Below are 27,994 nucleotides of genomic sequence, written 5' to 3'. Positions count from 1 at the left end.
CCCCATAGAATTTAAGATGTACAGGACTCAAATCCTTAACTTTTGTTGCAGCTTCTTCTCTGGATGAAGATGGAGAATAATAAATACAAAAGGTAAAACCAGGTATTTGGTGACTTGTTCCCTTGAGGTATACCTGGACAATATTACTTAAATCTGCCTTCCTACCCCCCAAAAAACATTTCTCTGAAATGATCAGAGGCAGGACTTCTAGTGTTGTCACAGGACAATTGTCTGACCTCAATCTGTTAGCTGGAGGTCCTGGCTGAGGGGGTTGGAGCTCGGCTACATGACAGGATTTGGTTATTGATAAGTTCCAGAGGTGATAGTTAAATAATCGCATTATATAAAGGGATTGGTGGTGTTCAGATTGGGTTTACCTTAGTTGACACAAGTTGCTTGTCCTTTGCCTGTGAGCAGGTGCCAATAAAATCTGGTCAGGAAAAGGGGCTTTAAATTGAAATGCTTTGTCAAACTTTGGAACACTGACAAATACTGAAATATCATCTATTATAAAAACTAAGTGCAACAAACACAGCAGTAAATCTTTACTACGAAGTCATGTCCATAGCAACCTTTGTTTTAGATTGAATGGGGAAGGATAAGAACCTGTTGGGCATTACTGCAGCATAAGGCATGGTATTTCCCTCCCTATACTTATTGCACCATAAGGAACTATTTGTGTTCCCTTCCCACTGAAATTAGGATTTTTTTCTGCTACATAGGGCACTATTAGTGTGTCCCCCCCAACTGATGTTTTCTTAGACAATGAGAAACTTGTTACGATTTTGATTTGCCTGTTGACAGATTCTTTTATTTCCTTGTAAAGGAAGAAAAAACCTCTCCAATGGAACCCCAAATAATGGTAAATAAGCCAGGGTTGTAACCCATCCTACACTCCCAAAACAAAAAGATTTGGATTGTTTACCTTCACAATCCAAATAATGATTTCTCCATACTTGGGGCTCCAGACTAAAAACTGCTGGTTGTATCTGAGCTGCTCATCTTCAGACAAATCCCATGTGAATGTCAGTGAGTTACTCAGATCAGCTAAAAGTGTCTCCAAGGAGATTTAAAGCAACTTGGCTTGTCAAAATCCCAAAAAACCAAACTGCTTCAGCTGCCGTGAGTAATTCTAAACTTTTATTTTCACATTGTGCAGAGGAAACCATGATCCAACAAATCATAAAACTGACACCACGCCTTGCCAAGTAACCTTTGTGTGCTCCCTGCAATCTAACGTTCTGGATGCTCTGTTATTGTGCTCAATAGTTGCTCTTGTCTGAATAAAACTGTTTTGGAACTGGGAAAACAAAATCCTTTTTGCAATAAAGTGAAAAAAGTTTTTTTTGTTTTTTGGAAACTTTAAACCAGACTAAACCCCAACCATCATTTTTATTCAAAAACATTTTTCATAAATGTCCCTTCTTTAGTTCTCAAGAACACTGGGTAAGGGTTAAAAGATTAAATCAAAACTGCTTTGTAAATGATGGGGGGGGTCAGCACCAAACTATCAGCTAAACTGAACCGCTTTTATTCATAACTAATTTCATCGTACTATCAATGACCCTTCTTCAATCTTCAAAAAGAACACTGGGTAAGGTTTAGAGTTTTAAACCAAAATTGTTCTATTAATGATGAGGGGTCTCAAACTGGGATTCACTGGGGATTGTCTGGTGTTCAGCCTGGTCACACACTTGTTACATGGCCCACCAGCAATAAGCGCACTGCTTTGTATGGTCTGCAGGGTTGGCTCTATGCATCATTGACTGTAATGTCTAAAAAGGATATGTTGAGATTCTCCAAATAACTATTCATGTACCAGAACCAATTTCTACATTTCATGGGCTAAAAATGTGCTGCTACCAATATCAACTAAAGAATTCTCACTTTAAACAACCTTATATTTAGTGATACCCAAACCCCAGAGAGTAAACTATGTATGGTCAATATTCATAGAGATTATCCTCACACATTTATGTCCTAATGTACAAAACTGGCGTATCCATTGGCAGCCCACAACCCGTCTGTTTTGTGTGATTTTTTTGGTCTACTTAAATATTACATATAAAATATTAATGACCTATAAACCTTTTACTACATCTCTAAGCATTTCCTCTTGATGTTTTCTCTTCCATTTTATTACAGTGGGGTTTAAACGTTACTAAAGTTGTAAACTTGCTATTCGTAGTTGCAGGAAAATAAAAGCAAACGTTTAATGTTCTTTAGATTTTTGAAGATTCTCAGCTAGTTTGGTAATTTGGGCCAACAGACTTTTACCTGGTATGAATGTGCATCAATGTCAAAGTAATTGTGAACATTGGTCCTTTACAATCAATGCAATATCTAGCTTGTATTGATGTAAACCTATTCATAAGTATAAAAAAAAAAACCTACAGAGTTGAGCTCTGCTTTTACGGTTGTGTTCTTACTTGATTCCCAAAGTCTTTATCAGAGCCAGCGTATTCTTTATGTACTCTGAATCGGGGTATCCATTCCTGTTTAAATCAAACACAAAGTCAGGCTGGATCATTTCTTTTTTATTCAGAATGAAAAATTTTATGATTAGGAGGAATAGGAAGGGATTTTAAGCATGTTGCTATCTCTTATTCTAGGGATTTGTAATCTGTGGTGGACACTTCATGAAAAATAAGGTACATTGAAATTAGAGCAATGAAAACCCCAGGCCAGACTTACTTTGACTCTCCTTCATCTGGGCAAGTCTTGTGAGGAATGAGGTGCCATGTCACAACTTCTCCTTCCTCTGTCGATTTGATTTTGAATGTCAGGTTTTGGTTCAAAGCTTTCTCATAAAGTGCAAGCAGCTCCCTCCCTTCAGTGTTTTTAGGAAGGTAAGCCTCAAACGTGTTCCCTCTGTATGGCTTTCCAGGTTGGGGATCCTCTGCCTATGTAACAAAGAACACGTTACTGTAGTCACAATAGATTTCTTGGGAATGTGTACACACAAAATCTCTAATGCACCCTAAAAATACAGGACCTGATTCACCTGATGGGTGTGTTAAGTAATTTTCCTGTGATCAGCCTGACGCAGCTAGGCAACCCCTTGCAAGGATGCTAATGAAATTGTTCATGATAAAATGTAACTGCCATTATTAAATGTAACTACCCCATCATCACAATATTTTAAACTTGGGGGAATCCTTGAAATAACAATCAGATGTTAGGAAAGCCCCTGCTATATTTACTTGATCCACAGCTCACATTACATGCATGGTGGTCAGTAAGAAGAATTAGAGCCTTACAGATAGCCAAAAAGTTAACTAATGTCACCTAAACTGACCCGAGGGTCACAAACTGCTCATTGCTCAAGGAACCCCTGCTCTAAGGTAAAAAGTATTACTTTGGGCAGCAGGTGCCCTCCTCTGTATGTAGGATTTAAGTCTGGACATAAATATGCACCAAAACCAAATATGATGCCAACACTTACCCTTTGTACTCCATCGGAGACTTCATATTTAATCATGATACAAGTATCTTGTTCATATCCAGGTAGGCTTCGATTCAAGCTTTCATACATTACTGTAACATTTAATGCACTGCTATTACCACATACGCAGCACGCTGACCTGCACTGGTCACAAACTGTTTGGTCTGGTTCAGACTCTTGTTCTATCTCTTCAGATAAGTTGCCAAAGTAGTCAATGTTTTGTTCATAGTCATAGTCAGAGTCATAGCTCTTTGATTTGAGTGTGTCTGAATCCTTCAAAGAATCATCTGCTTCCTGTTGCAGAAGAGGTTCTGGATTATGATGCAATGAAGAAACTAAACTGGGAGTAGCTTCAGCTTCAATTAATGTATCACCTTTAACAAGGGATGTTTTCTGCTTATTGTTAGTTTCTGGTTGTTGGATACATTCATTTATGTAAGATTCGAAAGAAAAATCTCCTGAACCTTCAACGTCTTCATTTTCAGGCACACTTTGGTTTGATTGCTCCGCCTTATTCTTTTGTGCTACATTAACTGTAACTGAAGGACTGTGAGCATACTTCATCAATGAAAAGTTGGCAGGATTTGGGTTTTTTTCAGCCAAAAAACAATCATATTCTTCAAGAAGTTTTTTCTCAATGACCTTCGGATATACAACAAGTAGTGAATCTTCCTCCAGCCGAATACACAGCTCATCAGAGCAACTGTGGAACACATTGCACCAATCTTCGATTTCTTTGTCATTTGGACCTTCAGCTCCAAGAATAGAGTACCGAAAGAAAGCTTTGGTAATAATGTTTAGTTTTTCATTGTAAAGTAGTGAAATGTTTTCTGTTGCACATCGTAACCTATTTATGTTCGATGATTTTATTTTTAACACAATGCGCTTTCTGTACTTTTCCTCGGTCACTATGGTTTTAGCACACCAATTGTCAATGTCTGCTCTGTGAAACTCGGTAATGTAATACCACAGCCAATCTTCCATAAATATTTCATGTTCAAATATTCCACTAGGCTGATCAGACATATTTCTGCCATGAAGACTAGAATAGCTATTGGATCTTTTCAGTCTCTCTTCTGATCCTTTTTGATCTATAGATGGAGGGACATCTACCAAGCTGGAACAGACCTTTTCAGTTGATGCTTTAGCGAATTTGACAGATCTGGAGCTAATTCCCACACGTCTTGTAGTGGACGTGCTCAACCTTGTATCTAATCTATCACCAGTTTTTTTTACCTGCTCTAAACTTTTGCTATCAAATTTCTCCTTGACTTGGGAAACAAGTCTTTGCTGCTACTACTACATGAAGACTGGTCTTTCTCGTCTAGGTGGGTCTTAGAAAATGAACTGCTCTCTGCGGATGGAGAAGGCACGGCAGCTTTTATATTTTTACACTGGTCACATGTGAAATCCCTTTTTTTAGCTGCAGTGTTCATTTTGTCTCCTATGGACTTTAATTCTAACGCAGATCTAGATGGATTGATATGCCTCAGCTGTTCTTCAAGGACGTGGTGTTTGGCACTTGTCACATCAACAATGTTTCCAATAAAATAGACAAACTTGTCATCATCCCAGCAAAGAAGCAAAGGAAACATGGCCTCAAGGTCTACCAACAACTTAGTATAGAACACATCGTTGTCGCTCCAGGTAATCTTTGGTACTTGTTCTCTCCGAAGGATTACTGAAACTTCCTGGCAAAGCATAGTAAGCTTAATGTGTGCATCTTCTACATGTCTCAAATTTCCATATTTTGGCTGTAGAAAAAGTGAAGTGATTTCATCATTACTTTCTTCAACCAGGTAAACGCCGCAATTTTCTAATACGTTCAAATACCGAGCAATGTAATGTTTTTTTATGTACTTGAAGATATCAGAGTCCAAGACAAACAGTTCCGGTAGATGTTCGGTGGTTGTAACTTTTGAACTAAAACTTTCTTGTTTAGGATGAGAATAATGGCTTGCATGCTCCTTCTTTCTAACTACCGGAGGATTAGCTGCATCTGGGGTGGATTTAATTGGTAACTTTTCCTTTACAATTCCATGGCTGAATTCAAAATTTCTTATAATACTCTGGCTTAGTATGTGAATCTTTGTGTATGATCCGCTAATCTCACAGACAGCTGACCTTTCATCAAAATCAAACTTGACTTCTTTGCAAGACACTTTCAATCCTTTAACAAAGTTTCTGACACTTTCAGGAAGTATACTGAGGTTCACAATAAGAGAAGATTGCTTGAATATCTGCACAAAGTAGGGAATAGTTAAACTTGTTTACTTAATAGAGCTCGAAAACAAAGCCTGTACCCAGATAAAACATACTGTATATCATTTAACAAGACACCTATTATTTGTTAATGTGTAACATCCTATAAAATGAAGAGGAAAGAGGACAAACTAATGCAGGACTATGAGAGAAGAAGAAGTAAACATGAATGTGGGGTAGAACAGCAGCTAGTTGTAGACCAGAAGGACAGGGAGAGAAAATACACAACTGCTGGTCATTGGACTCGATGCGATAAAGGATTACCAAGAATTAAATGAGAAGATAGAGTGGAAAAATCAAAAAGTAAACAAACAGTTCAGTGTGGGACAAAAGCCAGAAAAAAATGGCATGAAAGATGGTTGGGGCAGCGGCTTCCGCATAAAATAGCATGCACATAGAAGGTGGGATGGGGGAAATATGAGAGCAGTAGTTTTTGACAGAAGAAATTAATATTTTAGTCTTATGGAGACTGTTTTAAGCGTACCTAAACTCAGCAATTTCACTTTACATAAAAGGGTAGACAACCCTTTTATGTAGGGTAAAAATTATGTTTTTTTTTTTTTCAGTATAACACCCTTTAAAAAAAAAAAAGAAACAAAACTTGCAGCACCGCCAAGGCGATTGAGACTGAAAAGGAGCTCAAAGCCTTTTGGGATACCTACGTCACACATCCCGGGAGGCTCTTGGGTGCTCCTTCTGCACATGCCGAGCATCTCATTTTGTGAAAAGGGGAAAAACTGCCAATCTCACACATGCGCAAACTTCTTAAACTTACATCACCCAATCTCATGTCTGGGTGACTTAGAAAGAAAAACCAGGAAGAAGTGTCGAAGATGGCGGCGCCCGGCACACAGGCTCGGAGACAGATACCGGGAGGATGCAAGACCGGATGCAAGACACCTCCAGTTTGATCAACTGCGATGCGCGATTGAAGTTAAGTGTATTTTTTTTGGGGGGTTTTGGCCATTTTTTTGTTTCCTCTTTAAGGTACACTATGTGACAGACTATTAAACATTGAGGGGACAAACTCTGGCAGGGCTCACATCTGGAAGGAGGCAAATGTACTTTAAATATTCTTTTGTAGGGGTAGAATCCTCCAGAAGTGAAAGATACTATCCAACAAGATTAAAAGTCATAATTCCAAACACTGTACTGGGCTGAGATATTATAAACAGCATTCCTCCAAAATGATTAGGCTGGGTAGGAAGAAGCTGTAGGCAGCCCCTGTATTGTGACCCAACTTTTCAGTAACCAACCAAAAACAGCCGGGTGGTTAATAAAAAGTGCCAGTTGGTGCACCCAGCTACAAGGGTTTGTGAGGAACACTGATATAGCTAATATTCTCATTTCAAAGCTGCACATTCTTGTAGATTCTAAAAAAATTCTAGCAAACTTTATCATTTTTAACATTATCAATTATTTTGAGTTGACATATATTGAAATATCCTTGACATTTTGTGAAGATGTAAAAAAAAAAAAAAAGACTGTTTTTTGGGCACTGCCGATACCTCCTTACTGTAGCTAACAAGTTTAATGATTTTATTGTAAAAAAACAAAATCACAATTGTCACACTGCCAAGGAATTAGTAAAGGGATATGCCCAGGAGTTTTGTGTTTTCCATAATAAATAGCTTTATTTGAATTGCCATTCTAATAAAATATACATATCAATCTAATGAACAAGCTAAAACAATATTTTGTGTCACAGAAGGTAACTTTCGCTGAACTTCACCATTTCAAGCAAAGATGTGGTATGCAAGGTAAACAGAGAACATGACTAGACTAACAACACATGAGTGAACTGGAAATGAAATGGTAAATAGAAACTGGAAATGGTAAATAGCTAGCTAAAGTAAAAGGTTTTCATACCTCATCGAGATCCAACTTGCCACAAAGCTTGCCGACTCGAAGTCTGTATGTCTTTTCATCTATCCATAAAGTGTGCTCGTTAATATTTAGGACACTGTCAACCACTGTACAGAAAACATTTACAAATACATCAGTTTGGGCTGTTTAAATATACATTTTTTTATTTTCTTTTAAATATATTTTATTATTTATTTTTATTATATACATATATATATATATATATATATATATATATGACGCCAACGTGTCCCAGACTTGCCTGCCCCTCCCCTCTATCGACTTTACCAGAAATAAGGTGACGTTAGTGGTTTAATAGACCCCTAGCGATAACAATAAAGTTAAAAAAATGTAAACAAAGAAACCCAGAAAAAAAAACATTAAAATGAACAGTGTCTCGCTCCTATGTACATACACGTGTCAGAAGCACAAGCATATGAAAAAGTAAAGATTGCTGTGCCAATGTTTTTGGCTAACTCCAATTTGATGAGCTACTTAAAGCTTTTAAAAAATATTCTATGGTCAGCATAGGGACTGCAGTTTCCCACTGGTTCTTGGCTGTGCACAATTTTAGGGATTCAAAAGGAAAAGGGTTAGAGGAATCGAGCTATAAAATGCCTTTATCTCCTGTTTTCCAGCGCTTCATCCCCATTTACTGCACTTACTGAAACAATCTCCATTTGCATAAATTAGTGTTACCTTTATCATCTTCAAAAGTTACAATGGCGTGGATTGGGGGTCCATTCCTCAGCTCAATGTTTTCAATTGGACCCCCTCCATTTGGAGAGCTTAAGAAGTGTATGGCAAGTTTATCCTTTACGCAAGGCGTGGTAATATCGGTCGGGATGTCATCCACTCTCAGCCTACTTCGCCACATGGCTGTCAAATTCTCCAGGAAGCTGTTATTACAAATAAAGAACGACTTTGTAGAGAAAGAATTACAAAGCAACGGAACAATTTTTAATGGACACACAGCTACAGAAACAACATCCCATGAAATAAAAAAGTTGCTAATATTATCCAGGAATTATGGCAAATGTGTACAAGTTACAAAAAAAATGCTTGACTTCCCTTAGGCCTAATACAAGCTGGGGAATTTTCATGTTTGAAGCAATTGTTCTAATAAGGTAAAATCATAAGGTTTGTAATGAATTCAGCAACTGAAACCTTTGGTCCTCAGTTGAGGTTCAACTGCATTAGTGTCAATATTCACAAAAATACCATAATTGGTGACACCAATGTCAGTGAGCACTGGAATAATATAAATACTAAGCACAATGGGTTGTTCACAAGGGATATTTTACTTAGTTAAGTCAATGAGGTGAATTCCTGCTGACTTCATCCATCCAATCATATGCAAGGAAAATATTTTTTTCTTTAAAAGTGTAATCTTTACAAGTGAATTATCACCACATTTATTCATTAGTGAGAATTTACCTTGGTAGGTGAACAAGCTAAACTGCTTCAGTAAATCAGCCCCATTGTTCTGTGAGTTGGGTCAGGGTTGAATAGGAATAGGAAGGAGGAGAACATTTGTGCCACTAGAACACAATCTATAAATGACTATTTCTGGTGTAGACTTTATATACAGCCGGGCAATCACAGTTTGTAAGCACAACAAATGTCCCCATGGATGCACTGCGGGAGTTGAGCAACCAATCAGCTGCCCCTCCAGGCAAAAATAAATAGGTTTAGAAGGGTAATGATAATTTAATTATTAGGCAAGGTGTTGGCAATGGATTACTATATCCACATCAATGTCATCTTTCCTGCTTTGCAGACCTACATGAAGAGAATTTTCAGTTACTTGGAAATTTCAGAGAGCCCGGACACAAGGAGGGAACTGTAATGACAGCATTCAGTATTGATAGGAGGTATATGATGTAAAATATGACCATAATGTATGAAATACTAAAAAGTGGTCTGCATAGAAGATGTCAGTTTGAAGATATGTGTTTTTTTAAGCTTTTTCTTAGTTTTGGGGCAGATTTGGGAAGGGTTAGGACCCGGTCATGTTTTCTATCACTTATATTCTGTTGAAAATTGTCACAAATAGAAACAATTGTTCTGGGGACCACTAAGAGGCTATTTGCCCCCTTTGTGGAGATTTTTTCATTTCCTCTTTGTAATCAGGACAAAACAGGAAAACATGTCATGTCTCATGTCCTGCTACAAACATTGTGCACAAAGTCTCCTGAAAGACAAATTTAGCTCTGAGTAAACTTAAAGCAGAACTAAAGTGAAAAAAAAGCACACTTACCTTTAATTCCGCAGATCCCTGGATGGCGCTGGATCCTTGATCTAGCCCCACACCATCCTGATATTCTTCTTTGTCCCAGCGCAGAGGAAGTGCCGGGCACTGCTGTCTTCTACCTTCTTGCTATGTCTCCAGATCTCACACGGCGCCATGCGGGGGGTTTGGACCTGATCTCACTGCAAGTGTGTGAGATCGGCATCTCTTTCCCCTTGGTGGGATATAATATATATATTATCGAGCATGCGAAGAAGGAGCAGCCAAGATCCTCCGGGGATGCGTGACGTAGGTATCCTGCGCTCCAGCAGGGTGTTGAACTTAATAAAAATATAAATAAAATTTTTACTTTACTTAGAAGGGTCAACTACCCCTTATGTAAAGTAATAATGTTGAGTTTAGGTCCACTTTAAAGTTTTTTGCACAATTTACGCAAATTTATTTTGAGTCTTTTTACTTACATCAACCATACAATACATTTACCTTTCTAATACATAACAACATTTACATATCAAACGAAGACCTGGAAGTGTCACCTTGATTTGATTTGTACAACAAACAACACTCACATTGCAGTGATGATGTAAAACCAAATGAAGTAAACCTTTTACAATAAACCACCAGAAAAAAATAAACTTTTTTGAAATAGTTGTAAACACCCCATGCTACCTGAAAGCACCTGACATCCATCCGAGCAATGTCCAAGGTGGGAGCCATTGTTTTACAATAGAATAAGGTTAATGAATTACCATTTTTGTATATATATTTTATTTTCAATCACTTTTGTTATTTGCACTGTTGTTGTAGTAAAATAAGGTTAATAAAATACTCTATTTGTGTTTTTTTAATGGAGGGGAGAAAGGAGTACAAACATCTTCCTAATTAGTGTTAAAGCAGAAGAAAACTAAAAACAAAAGAATTACACTTACCTTTACTGCGGCAGATCCCTCGATGGCGCTGGTCCTTCTTGTGATCCTGTCGTCCTGGGATTCCTCTTCGTCCCACTGCAGAGGAAGCGCCACCATCTTCTACCTTCTATTCCAGTCTTCTTGCTCCATCACCCGATCTCGCACTGCGCAGGTTTGAGATCAGCTGACATAGCTGCTGTGAAAGGGAAAAAAGAGCCGATCTTACTGCGCATGCACAGAAAAAGATGCCCCTTCTGCGCATGCCGGAGTTTAAGGCATGCACAGAAGGAGCAGCCAAGAGCCTCTGCACTCCCAATAAAGCGTACCTAAACTCAAAATTTTCACTTTACATAAAAGGGTAAACAAAAAAGTGCAAAAAAAAAGAAAGTGCAGCACCGCCCCTTAGGCGATAGATAATGAATGAGAGCACAGAGCCTCCCGGGATACCTACGGGAGCTCTTGGCTGCTCCTTCTGCGCATGGCTGAGCATCTCAGGCATGCGCAAAAGGAGCCCTTTCACCAAATGGGAAAGAAAATGCCAATCTCACGCGTGCGCAGTGAGATAGGCAAGTTTTTCCCCATCTATGTCACCCGATCTTGGGCCCACGGTAATGTAGGAAGAAGAGCACGGAGGAACAGAGAAAAGATGGCGAGCCTAGCACTCCAGCCCGAAGACACATGGAGGGAGGACGCAGGACCCAATGGAAGACACCTCCAGGTGGGACTGCTCTGCAGGATTGAAGGTAAGTGTATTTTTTGGGGTTTACTTCCTCTTTATGTCTTGATCGCCGTTGTCTACCGTTCTATGTAAAGTAAAAATGTTGTGTTAAGGTACACTTTGAGAAAAGGCAAAATTGAAATATTACACGTGGTAAGGTTCACAAATGGCTCTATACACATTTTATTAAGGCCAGGAATCTTATTATAGCTTATGAATGCCGTCTAAAGATTCAATAAACCAACAGATGTCAATATTCTTTTTTTTCTTGGCCTATCTAGCACCTGCTAAATAATAATCATCTAGCCTTAAAGAATTAGATCTAAAAATGAAATAAACAGGCAGGAATGCCACTGGCTATAAATTTGAAAATATTAGGGATGATTAGGTGAGGTGCTCATCTTCTAGATGAATATAGTGTGATGATAATGGGGTCCATTATACCATACACTGATTGTATGCACCAAACATAACTATTTATATATATATATATATATATATATATAATTACATATACCTAAAGCAATATGTCTCTTGTAGATATTTATATTAATAATCAGGTGCTCCAAGAGCCCCCCCTTTCATACCTCATTTTGGTATAAAAATAATGCTCTTTGTATGACCAATTAGAAACCATAGCCACAATGAGACCCGGACAGACTGACCCAGGAACAATCACGTGACATTATCTCTCCTATGGTGACAATTTGCAATATTCTCTTGTTTAATACTGTTACATGCAAAGATTTAAAGTGCTTAATACTCCCACATTATTGTAATACCTAAAACGGTCCTATCAAGCTAATTGCATTATCTAGTTATCTAGTTTAGGCGTGTAACAGCTAAAACAAAAAAAAATATCCAGTTTACATGCAATGAGCATTCATACAATGGGTTCAGCAATAGCAGCCTCATCCTATCTCCAAGAATAGAAGCCACCAGAATGGCATGTAGGAGAAGGCTGCCATCTAGTGGAGGACAAGCCGAACTACAATATCATCTCTCTTTACGAAATGGGGAATGTGGTGTACTGAGGCCATCTAGTGGACGACAGACAGAAATGCAATAGCAGCTCATAACACTTGTCAAAGCAAAATGGGAAATATAGAAGACCGAGGCCATCTAGTGGACAACAGAACTGCAATAGCAGCTCTAAACACCCCTCAGTGCGAAATGGGAGAGGTAGGAATGAGGACATCTAGTGGATGACAGGTAGAACTGCAAAGGGCTGTTCAATCTAAAAGCTGAAGAAATAACCTTTATAATTTGTACTTTTGTATTTTTAGCTAAGGTCATATAATATACGTAATATAGACTGTCTTAAATATATTAACACAAAAAAAACTGAATTTGCCATGTTTTTTTCCCCCCAGGTTATACAATGACTGAATTCTGAGTATGAGGACTGGAGTGTAGGGGCCTAGGCTTACACAGGAGAATTACTCCTACATGACCTGGTCCTAGAGGTTCCAGTCACAAGTTGCAGGAAGGTTGGACCAAGGTGTAGATATTAGGCACCACAGGCACAGATCTGAACCTCACTAAACACCCACATTTGTTTTGCATTACGGTATTTACCTGGTTCATTATTATGGATTTTGTATTTTATTGAATGCCCCCCCCCCCCCCCCCCGCCGCTTTTCCTGAAGGCCCAGCAATGGGGGGGAAGGGGTAGCTCTAAGATGGGGAACAAGATCACAAAATGGCCGCCTGTGGAACCTCTATGAGGTGCTGGAAGAAAGAAGGCGCCATACTCAGGACCCCCCCCCCCCCCCCCCCCCCCCCCCCACACACACACACACCAAACATAGAATCCCGGCCTCCAACATGCCGATCTATTCTACAAAACCCACCGACCTATATCTTACAAATCTCTCACCGTACAGAATAATGGGACACTGCACCCCTCCCCCCTTCCATGAGGGAATGATGGCGCCTGACCAATCACCGCACATTGCACCTGCTCACACCAGCCTACCTCAGGCCAGACACTTCCTTCAGACTAGTGAAGCATGACGCACATCATATAATCAGAAAAAAAAACGCGTTTTTCCAAACAAAAATTGCATAAAAGCAACTTACATGGAATATAGTTATAAGTATGCAGATCGATAAATTTTCCCCACCAGTAATCCCAGATAATTAGAGAGAAATCCCGGCTCCGCTCCCGGCTCTGCGAAGGAGAATCCCGAACACAGCAAGACGCGCAGTGTAATACCCGGCCGCCGCCGCTAGGGGTCAGTATGACCAGAGCCGGAGTAGTGCGGAATTTCTGCACACAGCACGGCGTCGGAACGATTTTAAAGCAATTTTTTTTTGTCTAGATGTGATGCAAACTAATAAAAAAAACTTTTAAAAAATGTAATACAATCATTTGAATGAAGAAGCCGCTATTTATTGTACAACCTAAGGTACAGAATAAATCATAACGATAATATAAGGAGCCAGCAATGTCCTCCATGCTGTACGGACTGACAGATGGCAATGTCCTAGAAGAATGAAATCCCTCCTCCATACCTGAAGAATCCCGCTCCCTCCACCCAGCTCGGCGGCTCCTCTCAGACTTGCGGACACTTGTGGCGGGATCATACCATATATGGCATGAGACGGTCGGGGGTCACGTGACAGCAGTAACTATATTGCATATGGCAACAATATTATAGAAACCCTTCCAACTTCTAGGAGTGCTTGTGTCAGAGCAATGACCGTCCAGGCCTCAGCACACCCAGAGTATTAATTGCCCACTTTGCTGATAGTGCAAATGTGCTCTTCTACTAATGGCCAGTGGAGGAAGTGCCCCCTTGGTCAATATACAATATGCCCCTTGCTACTTATTGCACTGATGATCAGAATATAAGTGCCCTTTAGCCCCCTTTGTAGCTGGTAAGGAAAGGAAATTTGCCCTAGGTCAGCGGAGAAATACCCCCTTATCACTGGTCAGTGTAAAACCGTCTGATTGCTGCTGGTCCCTGCCCCCCTGGGTGGTAATAAATGAGGGTATGTCCCCACTTTTCCGTGTAAAATGCCCTCCTGGCTGCTGTCCATTTTAGATTTTATTTTCAAAGCTGCGTCAAAAAATACTTCTCAACCCTTACCTATCTTATGCTTTAAATGCATAATCCTAGAAAGAAAAATGCAGTAACAATGTCTAAAGAACCCAAATCCAATCTATTCAAAAAGAAAAAACAATGTAATGTAAAAGCAGTGCTTCTGTATGTGTCTTACTGATCAGTGGGGAGAACTTCAACATTTCATATAGAATTGTCCTGAACTAATGATGAACTATATCCATGTATTTATATCTATTCACTAAACTTCAGGTGTTAGTGACCCGTCATTCAGTCATTTCTTACACAATGTTAACTTCATGTCTGCCCTGCAAATCCACCTTTCATCAAAGTGTGCCTAAACTCAACATTTTTACTATACATAGAAGGGTGGACAACCCTTCTAAATAAAGTAAACGTTTTTCTTTTTTGTTTGTTTTTTAAGTGCAACAACCTTTTATTTATAAAAACAAAAAAAAAAGTTTGTAACCTGGGGACAACTTGTATTGGAGAAATTTCCCTTTTGCAAATGGTTGTAGAAAATACCCTCATTGCCACTGTTAGGTGAAGCAGTGCTTCTGTAGCTACTGGTCAGTAAAGTGGTGCCCCCCTTGCTGCTAGGTAATGTGAAAGTGTACCTTTTGCTGAATAGATTGAGTTAAAACTGTGCATAAGGGTCCATTTATAAAGCAGTGAATCTGACATTCACTGAAACATTCCCTGGTGGAGAATCAAGGTCTATGTGTTTCAATGGCAGTAAGTGATTCTCCACCAGGTAATGTTTCAGCGAATGTCAGATTCAATGTTTTAAATAGACTGCATAGTGTTTTTTTCTGTTTCAATTTAAAAATAGTCATTGTTAGCATGTAGTTTAATGTGCATTCATTTAAAATACACATAATAGACATGATGATCTAGGTACTATTCTTCTAAATAGGTTTGTTCACATCTTTACATTTTAGCGCAGTGCCTATAGCCTTATTAGAAGGTCATCCTAGCAAAAAGAAAAAAAAAGTTAACTATATAGTGAACAATACCGAACTAAGCAAGATGGTGTACAAGAAATGCAAAAATTACCATATACAGAATTAATTCAATCTGTTTTATTGTCTCTGCAAACATTTTATTTATTTTCACAATTTGATAATCAGAACCTATTAGGAGTATTCCAGTAACTCCGAGGTTAAAGGAGAGTGATTAGCATGACAAAACAATTTGCAGTTCAGGAACAAAATACATTAGTGTTATTCAATTTTATTTATTAGTAGAGGAAAATAAATTCATAACAAAGCATTTCATTTTCTGATATATGGCATAAAAATGAAAACTGTTCCAATAATTTTCTTATATAAGCATAAGATTATTCCATTTATAATATAAAGTACAGAAATCTTAAGCAGATAATTATATTTTAGTCACATCAACAAATTTACAAATACATTTAGATTGGTAGTTAAAGGTTGGTTTTGTATACTGGTCTTTAACTCACTAATCATTCCTTTAATGGTATATATAAGATCTCAATGCAGTCATGTACAAGTGGTTTATATGTTCATGAACACAATTTGATACCTTGGAGTCACTTTACTGAAAGAATAAAAACTGTTCACTTTTTTTATTTTTTATTTCCTTTGAACATGGTTGGGTATTTAAAAGTGGATACAACACCATATCTTAGCCTTTCTGAACCTATTTACCCCTAATGAACTTATTGGGGGACAATAGGGAAAAAAACTCTTAAATTGGTGGTCAATGGAAAAAATTCCCCTTTCAGTAGTGACTATGATACCTAAAACATCATTAGGATCAGGCAGCTGGCTTTACCAAGAGGTGTTGGCCCCAGAACTATCTAGGCATCAACAGGGTTGAGCTAAATCTATCACAGTTCTAGGAATCCTAATCAAGATCTGGAGGAGCCCTGGTTGGGAATGGCTTTGCTAAGTGAATAGACAAAATACCTTTAGTAAAGCGATCCATTTGTGCCAACTCCACTCTGCATTGAAATGATGTTTTCCAGGCCATCTACATATCCTAATGCACAGAACCCTCCAGGACTGGCCAGCACCTCCAGCTTTTCACTGTATACCCAGATTTCTGGCTCCCTCTTTGTTCCTTCTCAGCCCCTGTCAGATTGAGCCTCATGGAGGCTTTCCAGTAGCTTCAGTGACGCCTCCGCACCACAGGATTGAGCTGCTGATAACAGAGAGCAGGATATGTGGAAGAAGGGGTTAACCCCCATTTCCCAGATAGGAAAAATGATGATTGGGAAATTTATTGGTTGTGGAAGCTTGGAAAAGAACCCTCCACATGGTCCACAGGGACTGACAGCCAAGGGGACACCAAGCAGAGATGGTCAAGAGGCTGGGAGAGAACATAACAGAGAAAAGAACCTTGATCTGTCACCAGGGACCAAATAAACGGACTGCACCTGTTAGTGGTGGTGAATGCCAATGTCACTGTAGGGGCCTGTTGGTGGTGAATGACATTGTTTATAAGTGACCTGTTACTGGTGAATGTTACTTATGTACTAGTGAAGTCTGTCACTAAATTGTGTCCCTCCTACACAAGATTATCTTTCTAGAATGTCCAATGTAATCTTTAAAAAAAAAAAAACATTTACATTATGCAGTAGACTAATAATGTTAGCATTTTTAGATAGAAAGCACAAAAAAATGTTCTTGCATATTGATTTATTAAAACTCTCCAAGGCCGAATACAATACACTTTCATCAGTTAAGCTAGGTTAAGCTAGCAAATAGCAAATGATGAAGAAATCTATTCCAGGTTTGCTGGATCATCCAGCTTCACTGATGAAAGTTTATCCTCTCCAGGCTTAGAGAGCTTTAATAAATCAGCCCCAATGTCTTAGAGACATATTGTAGAATCTATTATCATTTATCTATAGGCACAGAATACACACGTGCCTTAAAAGACAATTAAAAAAAATAAGATCTATTTCTTTTTTTTTCTTTTTTGTCTATATTACAGTTTCATACAGATTTTATTATTCAGTTATCCATTTATTATTGCTCTATTGCCACAGTCTTGACAGGCTGTTCACAGTACCCCCATGCAGGTGCAGTAGAAAATCTAAAGCAATAATGCATGACCATTTCTTTTTGTGAAGACATAAAAATTTGTTAGGACATATCTACAAAAAGTAGAATGCAGCAGTTTGAACTACTTAACAAACAGAACCTATTCTCACCAACTCACCAACCCCATGTTCAGTTCACAAGAAATTATTGTAAACACTCTTTTTTCAGAGATGGTTAAATACAGTAAAGAATATACTAACAAACAAAAAGATATGCATGTTAAAAAGGATTATATATTTTCCCTTTTATCTTAGGAATCATTCTCTGAGTGGCCCATCATCCTCATCTTCAAAAAGAGCTACAGTGTGCTGCCCTTCAGGACAATACACCAAATCTTGTACGTCTCCACCACCATTGCTGGGTTTCTGAAAGTGTATCTCTAAAAGATCTCGCAGATTGTCATTCTCTGTAATATCTGGGATTCCAGTGATTAGGACTGTACGGTTACATTCTAACTTCTTCATCTGCAATTAAAAGTAACAAGAATTGTTGATTATTCATGGTTTTTAGTTAGATCCTAGATAATGTGATGGATGTATATGAAGCTGAGAGAACTAATTACCAATAATTACAATTATAAATTTTAATTCAGAATATTAAGTATTCAGAATATATATGTCATTTTCACGGGCCTAGATTTATATTTTTCATTTCGGGCTAAGCTGTCCTGCTATAGTTATAGTTACAGGGAAAGGGGAGGGGGGTATGGTATATTATGGTATGGCAATTAACCCCCTAACCGCTAAGCCCGTAATTTCTCGCACTAAATATTTTTGCTCTTTTGGTTAAGCCCGTATTTTTTCGCCTACACTAAAATCCCCACTTACCTGGTCCCGCTGTGCTAATCCAGCGTCGGTTCCGTGTTCATGCATCGTGCAGTCTTTTCTCGTTGGAAAGGATCGTGAAAGATCCTTTCCAACGAGAAAAATTGCAGGTGTGTACGCAGCTTTAGAGAGCCCCTTTACTCAGGCCTAGAAAAACTAAATTACTTGATGCAGTGGACTTTATTGTTTGAGGCTATATCTAACCACTTTATCATTACTAAACCCATTAAACGCAAATATATAGTTTCTTTGACTTAAAATACAACTAAAAGAAGTTTAAAGGAACATAAATATTGTTAAAGATGTAATCATGTATGCAATATAGCACTATCTATAAAAACTACACCACATCCACCAAGCTAGTAGAGGCAGGGGGCCACTCTGGAAAAAGCTGAATGGCAAGTGGAATTTTAAATATTTCACAACAAAGCTCAATATATTTTCCTATTGCAATATAATCTGATATTTTCATTCAATTTTTTTTGGAAGCAAAGAGTGAAATGCCTTAATAATGTACCATACATATCTTGGGAATTGACATATGGTAATTCTGGAATTATATATTGTATACTGGAATCTATAGAAGTGGTATAGGAAGCTACAAAACATGTCACCCATTAAATTACATTCCTATTAAATGTGGAATATTTGGACTATGAATAACAACATCTGGCAATATGGAATGACCCATATGTTGGTTCCTTTGATGTTGGCTAATTTCATAAGTTAAGACATGTAAACTAAATGTTTCCATATGTCTTAGTTATTGTTACTATATAAAAAGAGATGTATTGCTTTTATAAAATGGTTATTAATATACTATATGGTAGGTATTGCAATACATGAATACATCTAATACAATATATATGTTCTCCTAAACTTCTGTTTGAGGTTATTTGTATTTTGTATTTTTTTTTTGTGAGAAATGGGACATGAAGTAGTATTTTTTTGAGAATTATGATAACGTAGTAATTGTGTTTTGAGCATACCCTTATCTCCTTTCAAGAATGGTTGATTATTCTGATTTTCTATCAGCCTATGATACTAGTAAACCGCAACCATCATTGTCAAAATTTGGTCTGTACAAAACATACCTTTTTCATAGCAATTTTTATTTTCTTAAAAGGGCTAAGAGAATAATTTGCTTGACTAATCATGGTGTCCCATCGGGTTTATATTAGGCTGGGTTTGTACAAAAACTAGACTTTGAATAGTATATTTTTGGTATTGCTGAAAGGCTTTGATTTTTGAGTCTAGCTGAAAATAAACTGTTTTGTCCCTTCTGATAAAGAAACTGTAGTGGAAGTATGCTGAATTATGGATCGTGTTTTTTATATAAAAATATTTTATTTGCTCGTTTAGGAATAAATAGAACTACATAGTAAAGGCAAGTATTCGGGGTTTAGGGACCTCCAATATCTTCAATCCCTTCCTATAAATGTGAAGGCTTTGCAGGGGAGGAGATGTGAACAAATATGAGGAATAGATATAAAGGCTACTAGTGTTCTGCTGCCATTGCTGAACTCATTGTAAAGAATGCTAACTGCCTGAATGTAAAGCTGATCTTCTGGTGACAGTAGTGTCAGTCATATCTGAAACAAGAATGCAGATAACTGCACAAGTAGCTGATCTACATCCTCATTTTGGGCCAGTGATTTAAAAAGCATTAATACTTTTGCGGAAGTTTTTTTTCAATTTCTTTAATTTTCAATAAACGCACATTTTAGTCCTGGGGATGATCTAAACCCTAAAATATTATAAATTTTTAAAAAAGCAGAGAATTTGTACAATAAAATTATGCTACTTTCTATTTTTTGATCCAAATGCAGTGTGTACAGATGCAATATACTCTCCACCTTTCTGTACAATATTAAAGATGCTGTTGGACTGAGGTGCCAAATATCCCAGTCTACAAATTGTATGTGGTAATGAAACAGCAAAAAAAAAAATATTTAATTTTAAAGTCTTTACAGGTAACCAGTTTGGAGTTAAGGATGAGGTCTGACTCTCAACAAAAGCTAAAATGCCGTCCAGTCTTTGTTTTCCTAGTTCTACACAGTCATCATGTGCGTTTTAAGATTTGTGCATGCTTTTGAAAGTTTGAAATGCAGCAGATTATAAGGTAAACCACATTTATATTGTAGTTGACAGTCATATGTTAATGTCTAATATTGTATGTTAAACATACAATATGTTTACAAACCGCCTCTGCTACAGTCGTATTCCCTATGTACTTATGTAGGGAGTTAACAACATATATTTAGACTACCATCAAGCAAGTTGAATTTTTTTAGAAACAGGTCAAAAAATGGCAGCCTACATAATCTATAAATTAAAGGTCCATTTTAATGGCAATAAACTTACCAGTCTAAACAGAGCTTTCCCCTTATCTTGTGGTATCAGACCTTAATTGTAATACTGGACTACTTTCTATCCTCAGGTGCAAGGAAATTAAGTCAAATTAATATTTAAGGACTGGAAAAGTTCTTACTGACAAATTAGTACTCTTCTTTTTAAAAGGGTTGGTTAAAAATAATTTTACTTACAGTAATTGAATTCAGTACAGAAAGTTCTACAGCTTCGGCCTTCACATTTATCCAACATTCATCAACATTTACTTTGTGCTGCTGGGCTGCAATAATTTGTTGGGCAACTGAAAAAAAAAAAGGAGAAAGATATACTGTATTATTATGTCAGTAGGATAAATGTTTTGGTGTTCCTATAAAGTAACTAGACTTTGTATTGAATAAAATGATGTAGTTAACATTGTATATATATTTATATATATATTGATCTGATCAAGTGAATTCATAATTTTTAAAACGAATAATTCTAAAACTCCACAAAAAATATTTGTAAATACGTCACTATGCCATTCAAAAGTTTATTGAAATATATATTCTTCAGTAAAAATGTTACTTTAATGTCAGTTGTCTTTCTCGTTTAACCACATACTTGTTGGTTTATTTATCACAATGAGTCCCCATATTCCTTATAGAAAATAGACATTCATAAGAAATATTTTTATGCCTTTTATATCAAGAAAAAGGAAAATAATATTGTCCCCATGGGAACAAAGTTTGTTATGTTGTTATTATAAGAGGGAGGCTATTTTCTACATTAGATTACTGGTATTGAAAATGATTTATACATGAAGTCCATTTTGATTCTACGGAGAGGAGAAGGGGGAACCTTTCCATTGGAAAGCACAGTGGTCATTGCTAATTGATCGCTTATCAATCTCCAGCGGAGACCATTGTACACACTATACGTGTCACACAATGGGCCTGATTTAATAAAGATATCCAAGGCTGGGGAGGATAAATTTATATCAGTGAAGCTGGGTGATCCAGCAGACAAGGATTGGATTTCCTAACTAGTCCTACTTTTCAATCCTGGTCCAGATTCAATGGTTTGCCAGGCCCAATGAACAGTCAGGCTCGTCGTCAACCATCAGCAACAATCATCTTTTGTATACGTATTTTTGTATCATTATGAAATCTTTTTGGTACCCATAAAGTCCCATTTGGTGTTTCCAATCTATAAAATATACCTAATTAAAATAAACAGTGAGGAAGACAGAGGCATAAGGATAACTGCCAGCTTACATTTTGTGATGGGGTATTTTTCCAAGACTAAATTATATCTTCCCTGTTAAGGCGATCTCCTATTAATCCCAGATCAATTTTCCCCTTTCTAATAGCTTCTGTTTACAGCGCTGGAAGAATGTAACACGCGCAACTTAATGTGTGGTTAGATCACTCTCAAAACTTTATTGTTTGCACACAGTTTATATCAGAGTTCAAAGGCATGATCACATGACTACAGACAATTAGCAGACATGACAGATATCCTTGTGGTTCTCCTAGAACAAGATATTTTTGTCAAAGTAACAGATATATGGCCGTTGGGAGATAAGGAAGAGTTTCAAGGCAAAAAGGGGAGAAGCGGACGATAAGAAGGGTACAACTGGTTTCAAAATAATTCAATCATCTACAAAACATACCAAAAGTACAAAAAAAAATTACCTTTGAGAATCAGCAAAATTCCTCAGCTTCTTACATTCCCCAAGAAGCATTTACATAATCACAGCTTCATCTAAGTAGCACGTATCACTCACTGAGCCAAGTTGACTGCCAATAAACTCAAAATAAAATATCATGCGCTTCTCTCACCAACTCTGAAGAGTTATGTATACTCTTCAGCTTGACATGCTGCCTGGGAATTAGCAATCTCAAGTAAAAGCCTTTAAAACACTTCCTTCTGTACAGTTTTTTAACATGTTAGAAAATCGTATATATATTTTTTGATTTATATGTTAAAAGGAAAATATATCAGTGGGTTCAAATAGTGCAGCACACATATTAGGATCACCCTACCAATAAGAGTCTCTGAACAAGAGTTCTGCACATAGGTACATAGTTTGTCAGGTTGAAATAGGACATAAATCCATCAAGTTCGATAAACAAATCCCAGATAAAAATCCTATAGACATAGTTGATCCAGAGGAAGGCAAAAAACCTGGCTTCCATCTATGGCTATATTTATTCTTAACCTTGTATGTTTTTGAAACAGGAACTTTGTTTAAAACATTACCATCACCATCAATCCCTACTAGGGCTTCTCACCATAATACTTATGTTAATATGTTAATAAAATCCTACCTATATGGACTAGCAACCAACACTTTCTTCCAGCTCAGATTCCCACTAATATTTATCAATCAAAGTGGATCCAGATTGTGTGATCACTCTCAGAATACTTTGGTGCTGGAATATTTAAATCCCCATACACATAAACAGGAATTTTGTAATTCAAGTCCAGTAAGTCAGGACAGTGGAAGATCTTGAACCCCTCTCAAAAAAACAACCAAAGATATTAGCCGCTGCCACAGGAATGAGAGGAGGTGAGTTTAGTTCCACTTTGTCTGTAGATGACACGCCAGCCAATATTATTGTATGTAAAAACATTAAAAAAGTTTAAAAAACAAGAGCAGGGGTTTAATACAGCAGTGTTTAAAATAAAAGAATTATATGTCTGTAAAAAATGCTAATAAAACATATTTAGGTAACCAAACTATAGCAACCTTTCTTAGTGGATAGCAAACTCTGAAATAACTTTCAGATCTTAGGGAACCTCTGCTATAATTACTATACCCACATCTCACAGTACATTGGTGTGGTGGTCAGTGGGAAGAATGCCTCTTAGATTGCTGCTCATTGCTCAAGAAACCCCTTGTAACCTTTGTAGGAACCCCTGGGTTCCTTGGAACCCTGTTTGAGAAACACTGACCTATACAGTTATGTCAAGTTAACCTATGTATGTGGATACTTCTAAATTCAACCTGGGTTTCTAGGAACCACTGGCCTCAGGTCACAAAGGAGAAAAATGTGTTTGTAAGAATATTTGTGTGAATTGTTCAAAATCCAATTCTTTCTTCATTTTCTAAATCTGAATAATAGATAGTTCTTATACCAGTCATTTTTGTGTCATGACAGTCACTTACTATATTATGCATACATTTCTACCACTTCAACCTGAACAGCTGCCTCTGCACCTAACATTTTTCATCCACATTATGCAAAAGGGACTCATCTGCTCAAACTCACCAGATGGTTTTTGAAAGGTGATCAGCGCTGATCCTCCATTAACAGGATATTTAATTTGATGTTTGACACTCAAGCTGCTCATGTTGTTGCCCACATTCCCCTTGAAGACCATCTTCTTTATCAATCCAGGTGAGCAAATCTGCAGAAAATGAAGAGAATTAGATAAATATGTTTTATATAAACCATCTGTTTTAAATATGCTTTCAAGGTTACAGAACCATTACCAAAAAAATGCATATGTACCCTTCATGTGCAACTCTGCATACTGGGGAGGGAGAGAGGGAGAGAGAGAGAAGGAGGGGAGGGAGAGTGAGAGGAAGAGGGGGAGCAGGAGAGAGAGAGGACGAGGGGGAGCGGGAGAGAGAGAGAGAGGAAGAGGGGGAGCGGGAGAGAGAGAGAGAGGACGAGGGGGAGCGGGAGAGAGGAAGAGGGGGAGAGAGAGAGAGAGGAAGGGGGGGAGAGAGAGAGAGGAAGAAGGGGAGTGGGAGAGAGAGGGATGGGGGGTGGGGGGGATAGAGGGAGCAAAAGGAAGACGGGGAGGGAGAGGGGGAGTGAGAGGGAGAGGGGTGAGAAAGTAAGGGGAGGTGAGAAAGAGAGAGAGAGATGGAGGGAGAGAGAGAGCGAGAGGAAGAGGAGGAGAGAGAGGGAGAGGAGAGGGAGGGAGGGAGACAGGGAGAGAAAGAGGGGGAAGGAGAGGGAGGGAGAGAGAGAGAGAGAGGGAGAAATAGGGGGGATAAGAGGGAGAGAGGAGGGGGAGAAAGAGGGAGAGAGAGGGAGGAGAGAGAGCGAGAGGACGTCGGGGAGATAGAGAGGGAAAGAGAGAGAGAGAGAGAGAGGGAGAAGGGGGGACAGGGAAAGAGAGAGGGGGAGAGAGGGAAAGAGAGGGAGTGGGGAAGAGAGAGGACTTGTATACAAAGTTTGCACCAACTTTTACTCAGAAGTTTACCATTTTTCACACTAGATTCAAATATAAAATATGTCAATGAACATTTACTCATGATTCATATTTTTTAATTGAATCCTAGGTACAAAATATGTACTAATTAGGTAAATGTTGGGTGGAAAAAAATGCCATCGGACTTCTCAGTCTCTTCACCAATTATTAAAGCTAGTTGGAAAAGCAGGGAATTGTGTGACACAATATTATTCATACAATATCCAAGAAGTTTATTTTACATTTACAAGTACAATTACAAGTAATAAAATCAAGACCTAATATGGCAGCAACATGCCCCATGCCACCCAATGTATACTGTCCATACTCTCAATGTAAAACACATAGATGTGATAATGGAAACATAAATAACTTCTTTTCTGTTAGTTTCATGATACGGATTAAAAGTTCATGCATGAAAGAATAAACTCCCAGCAGAATTATTTTGTTACTGCTTTACTTGTATTGTGAATTCAATGACAACTTTCAAAACCCATTAGTTTGTTTAGAACTGGAGAACAATAAGGTGAAAACAATAAGGTGCTGTAGAATGCCAAAATTTGTTTACTTCAATACTCAGGGTATCTGTCCTAGTCAGTAATGCCTAATTTTAGGTCTCCCTTTTTGGTAAATGCCAGATCAGAAAAGTGTGGTATTACCACCTTTCCCCGCTCTGCCTGGTTGCAGCCCTTATGGTTAGGCTGCAACAAAAGCTGCCATTTTGGAACCCCACCCATTATTCTACTATTGAAATGGCAGCTCTGTATAAATATAACAATACTATTATATGAAATTAATTTAAATTAAATTATATTAATTATATCAATATTATATTTATTAAATTATACTAATAAATTATATTAAAATACTATTATATGAAAATTTGATCCTTTGCTGTCCTCTTCTGGGGATTTGGGGATACACAGTGGATTTACTAAATGTGTTTCTTTTTGTTCATGAACATTTTGCTTATATGCTGCCTTCCTTAAAAATAAAGTAGACGTTTATTCCCAAAAACACTGGACAAAAAACTGCAAATAATGCTGGATCTATGGCTTACTATGGTTACCTTTTTAATCCCTGGCCTCAATCAGCCTTTCAATTTAAGTCTGATCTTCAATTTAAGTCTGATCGCCAGATCAGAGATGTGTATTACTACTGCTTTTTTTCTGTTCTGACCATGAGCTTCTTCTTAACTTTCTCCTGCCAGCCCTAGCCTAAACATTTTTTACACTCTGCTCATATCAGTAACTTATGAATGAAGGTAATAGAAGTAGGTTTAATTTACAATGAACTTTCAATGCAGAGCTGGGTGTCTCACTGTCATTGTTGATCCAGTGGAAATCGCTAAACAAATGTGGGAACAAAAGATGACTGTATACAAAAAATATGTTAAAACATGTTCACATTATAGAAGAAAAAAAAATTGCTGCAGTTATGCCAATAGTCAGAGATCACTCGCAGAGAACACACAGAGAATGCATAAAGCTGGACCACACACCTTGTGGTTTCAATGGGTTGTAATTACATTGGGCCTGATTTATTAAAGCTCACCAGATGAGGTCAATTCACACTTTCATCAGTGAAGCTGGGTGAAACAGAAAACCTGGAATGGATTTCCTATAAGTCATTAGCTATTTGTTAGCAAATGTTTTCAATTCTGGAACAGATCCATCCCAGGTTTGCTGGATCACCCAGCTTCAATGGTGAAAGTGTATTCTCTCCAGCCTTGGAGAACTTTAATAAATCAGGACCACTGTCTATTCAGAGCTTGGCTGATCAGCTTCAAAACAGCGTGGATAACCAGAAATCAAAAATTGGTGAATATGAAGAAAAAATGAACAGAAACGAGCAGGAACATAAGGTTGGTATACATCAATATTCTATCACTGATCCATAGACCCAGATTTATTAAAGCTTTCCAAGGCTGGAGTGGATACACTTTCATCAGTGAAGCTGGGTGATCCAGCAAACCTGGACCGGATCTGGTCTAGGACTGAAAACATTTGCTAACAAATAGCAAATTAGTTTTAGTAAATTCATTCTAGGTTTGCTGGATCACCCAGCTTCCATGATGAAAGTGTATCCTCTCCAACCTTGGGGAGTTTTAATAAAGCAGGCCCAATCAGAATTTTAAACTCTGTTTTTAACCCAAGACCTATTCACCCTCTCCTATTAACTATAGTAGAGAACATTAGATATAAAGTAGCAATGGACACAGAAATGAGGGTGATGTTTGTAGATCAACAAAAGCACATTTATGTTTCTTAAACAGAAACAAACATTGTAACTTAGGAATTACAGAAGAAATAAAATGTGCCACGGATACTGTGTTTACCTGTCCAGAACTCTATCACACCATTACTTATACCCCCTTTGACAAATAAACATGATCAGGAAATAATTGAAACCATAACATTTCTAGACCAGCTTCACGTATCTGGCCATTTAATGCTAAACCCTCATACCCCATTAATTACCGCTCACAATTTTAAAGCAATGCAACGCATGACATGATAAAGATGATACAATCTATGTGACTTCACAAAAACTGAATTACAAATTACATTGGGCATGATTTATTAAAGCTCTCCAAGGCTAGAAAGGATATACTTTCATCAGTGAAGCTGGGTGATCCATCAAACCAGGAATGGATCTGGTCTAGGATTAAAAACATTTGCTAATAAATAGCAAATTAATTTTAAGAAATCCATTCCAGGTTTGCTGAATCACCCAGCTTCACTGATGGAAGTGTATCCTCTCCAGCATTGGAGAGCTTTAATAAATCAGGACCATTGGGTCCCATGGATAAATGAGAATATTTCCAGCATATGAATCCAGTAAATGCAGTATACTTCCTACCTTCTTTAAATTCTCTGTTTCCTTTTCCAAATGTTCACTTGTTTCTTTTATGTGTTGAATCTGTAACTCCAGCTTCCCATTCTCCTCCAGCATTATTCTAATATTCTCCTGTGAAGTAATAAATAAAATCTTCCAGTTAAAAATAAGACTTCAGCTGAGAAACAAAAGAG

The 27,994-nt window shown here is 37.7% G+C and overlaps 2 protein-coding genes across 4 annotated transcripts in view; both read right to left on the bottom strand.

Moving 5' to 3' along the window:
• Positions 1 to 10: 10 nt before the first annotated feature.
• Positions 11 to 8,466, bottom strand: LOC140325908 (E3 ubiquitin-protein ligase DTX3L-like). 3 transcript variants are annotated; one of them, XM_072404014.1, is made up of 5 exons: positions 8,273 to 8,466; positions 7,577 to 7,680; positions 3,446 to 5,685; positions 2,695 to 2,903; positions 11 to 2,495 (listed from the first exon to the last, which is right to left on the bottom strand). In XM_072404014.1, exons 3-5 carry the CDS (start codon positions 4,469 to 4,471, stop codon positions 2,426 to 2,428), a joined length of 1,305 nt encoding a protein of 434 aa, XP_072260115.1. In that variant the 5' UTR covers positions 4,472 to 5,685; positions 7,577 to 7,680; positions 8,273 to 8,466; the 3' UTR covers positions 11 to 2,425. The 3 variants fall into 3 exon arrangements, with proteins under 3 accessions (XP_072260115.1, XP_072260118.1, XP_072260117.1); XM_072404017.1 differs by lacking the exon at positions 3,446 to 5,685; XM_072404016.1 differs by lacking the exons at positions 7,577 to 7,680; positions 8,273 to 8,466 and having other exon boundaries at positions 3,446 to 5,791.
• Positions 8,467 to 15,580: 7,114 nt separating this feature from the next.
• The window catches only part of IFI35 (interferon induced protein 35), a 38,078-nt gene continuing 25,664 nt past the window's right edge, over positions 15,581 to 27,994 (bottom strand). The window contains exons 4-7 of the mRNA XM_072403228.1: positions 27,825 to 27,932; positions 24,029 to 24,167; positions 20,936 to 21,072; positions 15,581 to 18,065 (exon numbers count right to left, since the gene is read on the bottom strand). Of these exons, the coding sequence (XP_072259329.1) occupies positions 17,853 to 18,065; positions 20,936 to 21,072; positions 24,029 to 24,167; positions 27,825 to 27,932 (597 nt within the window). The 3' untranslated portion in view covers positions 15,581 to 17,852. The remainder of the gene's footprint in view (positions 18,066 to 20,935; positions 21,073 to 24,028; positions 24,168 to 27,824; positions 27,933 to 27,994) is intronic.

Source organism: Pyxicephalus adspersus, chromosome 3 (genome assembly GCF_032062135.1).
Source record: "Pyxicephalus adspersus chromosome 3, UCB_Pads_2.0, whole genome shotgun sequence".
NCBI lineage: Eukaryota > Metazoa > Chordata > Amphibia > Anura > Pyxicephalidae > Pyxicephalus > Pyxicephalus adspersus.
Note: the sequence above shows the minus strand (reverse complement) of the source record. Positions and strands in the feature narration are given on the sequence as shown.

Bases quoted from the DNA above. Each gene is read 5' to 3' on its own strand.
- LOC140325908 (XM_072404014.1), bottom strand. From the start codon at position 4,471: ATGTCTGATCAGCCTAGTGGAATATTTGAACATGAAATATTTATGGAA. The intron at 2,904-3,445 runs GTAAGTGTTGGC...TTTGTTACATAG, and splicing joins TCTCCGATGGAGTACAAAGG to GCAGAGGATCCCCAACCTGG. The intron at 2,496-2,694 runs GTAAGTCTGGCC...TGATTTAAACAG, and splicing joins CCAGATGAAGGAGAGTCAAA to GAATGGATACCCCGATTCAG.